The sequence below is a fragment of the Neomonachus schauinslandi genome, chromosome 3, assembly GCF_002201575.2.
Source record: "Neomonachus schauinslandi chromosome 3, ASM220157v2, whole genome shotgun sequence".
In the NCBI taxonomy this organism is placed as follows: Eukaryota; Metazoa; Chordata; class Mammalia; order Carnivora; family Phocidae; genus Neomonachus; species Neomonachus schauinslandi.
In genome coordinates, this window is record NC_058405.1 from 184,387,323 (window position 1) to 184,394,682 (window position 7,360).

The 7,360-nt window shown below is 56.2% G+C and overlaps 1 protein-coding gene across 1 annotated transcript; it reads right to left on the minus strand.

Annotated features, from left to right (window-relative positions):
- Nucleotides 1-6,196: 6,196 nt before the first annotated feature.
- Nucleotides 6,197-7,159, minus strand: GPR55 (G protein-coupled receptor 55). Its single transcript, XM_021690369.1, has one exon. It carries the CDS (start codon nucleotides 7,157-7,159, stop codon nucleotides 6,197-6,199), a length of 963 nt encoding a protein of 320 aa, XP_021546044.1.
- Between the last annotated feature and the right edge of the window lie 201 nt (nucleotides 7,160-7,360).

Sequence of the window (7,360 nt, forward strand, 5' to 3'; positions counted from 1 at the left end):
TCCTGAGGGCTCCACCTTCATGACCTAGTCACCTCCCAAAGGCCCCACCTCCTAAACTATCATCCTATTGGAGGTGAGGATTTCAACATATGAATTTGGAGGGACACAAACATTCAGTCCGTAACAGGCCCCAAGTCCCCTTCCTGAGGGAAGTGGGACCCATGGGGAGGTGATGTGCACTCCTCTTGGAAATCAAATCACTCATTCACGTCATTGGCACTGTGGCTTCCTCGGCTGATCTCTGGCACCATCCAGTTCCCCGAAGCCATGGACCATCAGTTGAGCACTGAGAAAACCCACCACCTAAACCCACCCCCCTCGAGGTAGGGCTTTGCCCTGAATGCACTCCATGCCCTTGGACAGTCTCCAAGGCACTTCAAGGCAAAGACACTGGGTTTGACTTCTGTAAAGGCCCACACTTGGGCACCAAGGTCCCCGGCTGCCTCTGCTCCCAGGGACTTCCTCTACCTGCCCATTTTGCATTCCTTCCCAGAACGAGGCCACTCACTCTGCCCTCTGTGGCTTCCCACCCTGACTCAGACTTGGCCTCTCTACTTCTCGGGGCCAGCTACATATGGAGCCCCAGCCTCTCCTCACAGAGTAGATCCAGCCGAGTGGCTTGAGCTGCTGACCAATGTTCTGCCTGCTCTCCTCTGGGTGGATCTTGTGGGGTCCAAGGAAGACCTACTGCCCAGCCGCTCTGAGGCCCTCAGTGCAGGGAGTCCATTTTTTCTGCTGGGTTCCCCTCCCCAGGTATTCCTGGGTCTCCTCCTGCCTAGTTCCCCACATGCCTCCTGATTCTGCCTTTGGGCCATGCCCCGCTCCGATGCACACACTGGATCCCATCAGCTCAGCTCCGGCTGCCACTTGAAGTCCATGCCTAAGATTTAGGGAAACCAGAGGAAAAGCACAGCAAAGGGGCCTGTATCCGCCCCCGGCGGTGGCCACACCCAGAGCCCAGAGCCCAGCACCCCCTGCGGAGGGTGAGGTTTCTCCACCCATCTGGTGCCAGGCCTCTAGTTCATAAGGCCTCTCTGCCCTGCGGGGAAACCCCACCACACACTGACAGAGCTGTGGTTTGACCCTGAACCTCCCACACGATCACTGGGTTCCTGGACACAATATGGTCCCCAAGTCAGAGTCATGCCATGGTGAATGCACCGTCCATGAGAAGCAGCTTGGATCCTTGGATCTTGGATCCTTGGACCATCTGCATTCAGCCCAGTCAAGCCTGATTCCTGAGTATCTCTCCTCGATCCTGTGGGGCCTCCGGCGGACACACACACAGAGCTGAGCACCGTCACCGGCCCAGATGTACGGCCCGAGCTGTCCTTAGAGAAGAGGTCTCTTACCGGGGCACGCGCTTTGTAGGGTTTGCGTGACTGTAGGCACCCCCTGGAGCCCCGTCTCGACAGCTTCCCCCTCACAGGGAGCGTCTGGGTGACGGCCCCCCAAGAACAAAGGCTGTCTGAGGCCTCGGGTGAACTTGGGGCCCCTCCGCCAAGCAGAACCGACATCAGGCTTTGAAGCGACAGTGCTTCAAATCTTACTTCCGAGACTTCAAAGTGCAAGAGGGCCACACTTAGGTTGTAGCTCACGAGCAAGGAGCTACGGGGCCCCTCCAGTGGTGGGTTTGTGAAGAGAATGCATCTTGCAGGGCTCTTGGCTGGGTATGGGATGCTCAGGCTCAAATTGGGTAGCGGGGGCTGTCCGTTTGTCCTTCTGCTTCAAGCCCCACGAGTCCTCCGGGCCCTGCCACCCACACTCTCTCAGATGCCTGTTCACGGTTGTGTGTCCTGGGCTCACAGGGAAGCCCAGGCGGAAAAAAGAGAGAGGGGGCTGTGATCGTAGTTGGGGGGGTAGATGCTTCCCCCAAAAAGTGCCACTCTTGTGGGTCTTGAGGCCCCTGCCCCCCCAGCAGTGGGGTCCTCACGGTGGAGGGCAGTCCCGTGTGGGGGTGTCCCCCATCTCCGCGTGGTACCGTGTCCCTGCCTCCAGCCTGCTCCGCACACGAGGCTCTCTCCTCACGGGCCTATTAACTGCAGCCCTTTTAGTCTCTGCTGGTCTCCACAGTCACCTGCCGGCCCTCGGCCATTTCAAGCGTCTTTGCAGTTAGTGTTTATTTGTGGTGACTTGCGACAAGTTGTCTTACTCTTGCCAATGTCATCGGTACCCACAGCAGCTATGTAGCATTAATAGACCGGCTTTCAGCTCCACAGCGTCCCCACAGAGGGATGCAAGAGGACTGTGCAGCTCATGGACTAGCATTCTGCATGTCTAGTGCTCCCCGGGGGCCGATATCCCGAAGAAGGGTCAGTCCTTGCCCCCGAGGGGACTCGGCCCAGATGGGCGGTGGCTCCGGGGTCAGCAGGAACTGGCTGTGGTACTGGTCTTCTTGGCCTGCCCTAAAAAAAGACCATAGACTTGCACAACAGGAATGTATCTCACTGTTCTGGAGGCTGGATGCCCAGGATCAAGGTATCAGCAGGGCTGACGTCAGCTGAGGGCTCTCTCCTTGGGTTGCAAATGGCCGCCTTCTCCCGGAGTCCTCACACAGCCTTCCTCAGCACATGCAGGGGGAGAGAGAAAAAGCAAACACTCTGGTGGCTCTTCCATAAGGACGCTAGTCCCGTTGTGAGGGCTCCAGACTCAGGACCTCATCTAAAACGAAGTATCTCCCAAAGGCCCCATTTCCAAATATTATCATACTAGGGGTTAGGACGTCAACATATGGATTTGGGGGGTGTGGGGAGACACACAGCAACTGTCAGGAGCGAGGATGTCTCCAGCCAGCCCTCGGCATCCAGGCCGTAACTGGGCTGTGCTTGAGACTGTGGGGAATTTAGGAGAAAGCGGTGGCCCAAGCCAGCATCTAGGAGCTCACACTCTCCAGGAGCTCTGGATAGGGGAGCAGGATTCACATGTGAGGAGCCATGAAGGAAAACTCAGATTTAACCCGGGAGAGTCATACTCACACCATAGGTGGTCGGCAAAGGGAGAGGTCACAGCGAAGGACCTCTGGGGGCTGGCCCTGTGTCTTTAGCCCCTTGGTGATGAGCAGGTCTCCTATGCTGGGCCACACAATGTCTGTAAAAGGAACCAGGGCCTCTGGAAGCTGCTCCAATATCATGGTGGTGGTAGGACAAAATGGAGGGAGAGGGTGTGGCGGACTCAGTCCTAGAGGGACAGGAGCTGGGCTTGTGGGGTCTCTGTGGCCCAGCTGCTGCCACAGGGAGCCAAGCACCGAAGTGGGTGTGGGGAACTGTGCTGAGGGCAGCTCCCACGCCCTCGCACTCGGCGTCCGTGTGGCTGCTCCGGCCTGAGCCGTTCTTGGCCCCTTCGGCCAAGACGGTTGGGTCACCAGGCCAGGGCCTTCAGTGGCCAGTTCTTCCCTGGAGCCACTGCGGACCAAGACCATGTCACACAGCATTATAGGAATCCGTTTATTTGGCAAATCCAAATAATCAAATCATTTTCCCAATGAATTGTGCTAGTTTCACACATGTACATATAACAAGTACGTCTTGGGTTTTTCCAGACTAGGAAAAAGGAGGAGACTAGGAGGAAGACTATGGTCACATTTACGACCAAATAATGTCCCCAGGCCGCCCTTACGGGCAGGCATTTCAGCCATTTCCACAACTGAGCTCAGAGCTCCCCAACTCACTGACTGCCCCTTGCTGGCGGGAGTGGGCCCCTGGATGCTCCAGCACCCAGCCCTAACCCGGGCCCTGACCTCTGCCCCTTCCCTGCCTGCTGGGAAGGAGTGTGGATCTCCCTGCAGAGCAGCCTGGCCTGAAGTCCTGGGCCTGATCCTGCTCCCACAGGCCCCGATGAGTCCCCTACGACTCGAAAGCCAGGATGGATCTGCATGGAGAGAGAGAAGAGGCCTGTGTCCTCCCCCAGTGTTGGGATCAGTCGGTGGGGGAGGGGGGCGTTCTCCAAGGCTCACCCACAAGCCCACAGTTGCCACATAGACCTGAGGCTGCTATCTCCCTGCAAGGACCTACACGGCTCATGGACCTCCCCCCGTCCTGCCTTCTCTGTCACCCAGCTAGGGCAGGGTCAGGCTGCCCACAAGACAAACTTTATGTTTATGAACATCACAGGGGGTGATGGGGGTGGTCAGGGCGCTGCCATCTCCTTTGTCTTAGGAAGTCTGTCCAGCCCTAAGTACACTGGGAGATGTAAATGCCACACGATGGGCTCCCAGCTCCCAGCTCCCAGCACAAAGAGAAAAATTGGAGGAGAAGACTACACACATGCAGGGGCTCTGACCCCCGGCTGGCACAAGTGTCCTACTGGGTTTAACAACCGGCTTCCTTAGAGCCTCTGCGCAGGATGGCCATGGCACCTTGGGGCAGCTGGGTCTGCAGAGTGCCTGCCCCGGGCTGCCGCCTCCCGGAGGCCCAGTCTGCGGGGCCGGAGCCTCTCTGATCCTGGTTTGGATCACTCCTCCACACCCATTTCCACCCCTGCATTGACACTTGCTTCCTCACCCTTCCCTGCACCAGACCACTGAGCTGGCTGCGGCCGAAGCAGGAGGTAGAGAGGCTCTGGCCTTGGACTGCTCTCGGTCGAGCTGGGGATTCTCAAGCAGGAAGCAGCTCTGCCCTCCATCCTTCCTCCCTGCCACTCCCCAGCCCCTCACAGAGCCCTGTAGCTGCAAGCCTGGGGTAATCACCCGACCTCAGCCTCTGCCCCCGCCTCCCGTCAGGGTTTTATCTAAACCACCCCCTTCCCCACCACCCTGCCACCCTACCTTCCATCCACCAATTGGCAGTGGAAGCCTCCTTCCCTACAGGTAGAAAGTGGTTCTTTTCTTCCTCAAGACCTCCCCCTTTTTCACACAAAGTCTCATCTCTTACATCTCATCCCACTCTCTGCCTTGCAAAACCACCCCACAATTGATCCTTGGAATTGTTTTACTCTCTGGAGTGGCCTGAGTCATCAGAAGGCTTTCGGCTGTCACGACAGCGCCTCCTCAAGATCATCCAAGAAGCCCGGTCCAAACCGTGATCGACTGTTTACAGTCTCCAACCAGGAATTGCCAGGAGCTCCTTGCCATCGAGATGGTTCCTCCAAGCCCTGGCTGGCTCATTTTCTCCCTCCCGGCCCCTGGAGAGAGACAGTCCTGGGGACAGTGCCACCCAGCCAGCCGCCCAGACAGGACTCAGGTGGGCAAGACAGCACGAGTGACTTATTCTCCTCTGGCGGAGCCCAATCAAGCCTGATTCTTTCTCCTCAATCTCAGTGAAACGGCCTAACCAACAATTTCCCAGTCTGTTCAAGGTAGCAAGTCAGTCACGTTCAGGAATTTCCCCTCTCTTAGTCTTGTCTCCACCGCCTCTCTTCCCACTGGGTCCGAGCTAAAGCTCCGTGTCGTGGACGCCATGATGGCAATGGGGGGTGGCTGTCCACTGCCAGCCCTTGGCCTGTCTCCTTCCTTCCCTAGGTGCCACCAACACCTTTCCACTCTGTCCCCACTGCCTCCACAACGCATCTGTAGCTTCGCCACGGCCTGGTTCACATCAGCTTCCCTCATCCTTCTGCCACCTTCTTGCGGGCACAGGAAGGTTTGGCTGGCCGTCTGGACCTTTCTTCCCCATAGGAAACTTGGGGCTCTCTGTATGTTCTTGCTCTGCCCTCATCACCCCCACTTGTTATGAGGTTATTGGCCACCAGAGCCTGAGAAGGGACTGGGAAGGGTAAGTCTGATCTACCCTGCGACTCCCAAACCAAAACGGAGCTCGATACATCCTTACTCCTCCTTCTCTGCCCAGAACACCTTCCACTGTGACCAACCCTCTTGGTTCTCTCTCCTAACTCCTCTCTCTTCCTCTCCAGAATCTTCTAGTCTAACAGAAGGATGGGGGGAGCTGGGAAACAGCCTTGCTCAGATGGTCTCCTTTTTTTCAATTTTTCTGGCTCATGTTTTTGAGCTTATAAAGAATTCACCTGGTTCTTGGGTCCTTAGAGATTCCCAAATACTGGGTGATTTATGTTGAGCTGCCTGGGTGCGGGGGAAAGGTCTTTGGAGCATAAGGAGCAAAGACAGTGTTCGGTGAGCATCAAAAGGGAAAGCATACCAGTAGACGTGCCACATTTGTCCACCACATCAGAAACCTTGGAACAGGGTATCTGCTACCAGAATTTTGGGCTGGGGTTTTCATCCTCTGCATACATCTTTCTCTCCTTAGCCCCTACTGATCATGGTATCCTGGAGAACAAGCTGGACCCTGGAAGGCCTGTGGGCCATGATGTCCATGCGGAATTCTTTAATGACAAAGTAGTAGCAGAAGACATCTAGGCAGCAGTTGATGTTGGAGAAACACATGGACAACTGCAAGAACAAGCTGATGTTCTGCTTAGCGCTGCACTGCACAATAAAGCCGTTCCGTACCAGGAACTGCAAGAAGAAACCCAGGTGGACCGGAAGAAAGGAGACCACAAAGACAGCCAGACTGGCCGCGATTGTCCAGATGCAGGCCTTCTGCTGGACCCAGTCCCGGGTGAGATCCCGACGGCCTACCAGGATGTGAATGCTCCTGGATGAACAGAAACCCATGACACCCATGGGAAGAAGGAAGCCGAACACCTCAAGGGGAAAGAAGACCTTGGCACTCCAGGTGCCATCGGACATGTTGTGGAAGCACGTGTACTTTTCCACCTTCCCATGAAAGCTGTAGATAGGGATGCTCCCGGCCCACACCAGGACCCAGATGGTGCAACAGATCCCCAAGATCTTCCTGGGGGACCGGAGGTGGCTGACCAGGAACGGGTACTGGATGGCCAAGAATCTGTCCAGACTAATGAAGCAGATGGTGAAGACACTCCCGTACATGCTGATGAAGTAGAAGCACTCCACCAGGGTACAGAAGAAAGGAAGGGGAGCGCGCACATTGGACAGCGCCATCTTGAACGGAAGGGACAGCACCAGCAGCAGGTCGAAGATGGCCAGATTGATCATGTAGATGGAGGTGGCCGCGTAATCCGGCCACCTCTTCTTCAGGAAGGTGCTGAAGCCTCGGATGGCCAGCACGTTGAGGAGGAGGCCCAGGAGGAAGGTGGGGATATGGACCACCAGCTGCACGGTTTTCATCAGCTCATCCACGTCCCTGAAGGAGCAGTCCTGGCTCTTGTTGAGTTGCTGGCTCATGTCCTTTCCTGCAACACCAACAACAGATGAGATGAAGTCCCTCTCGCTCGCTGCAAGCGACGGATCCCCAGTGACTGTATCACACAGCCATTTGTGCCTACTAAATAACAACTAGAAAATGCAAGAAAGAAAATTGCCTCTAATCCTGCTGCCCAATATAAGCGCTATTACCTTTTTGTGGATTTCGCTCCAGACTCTCTT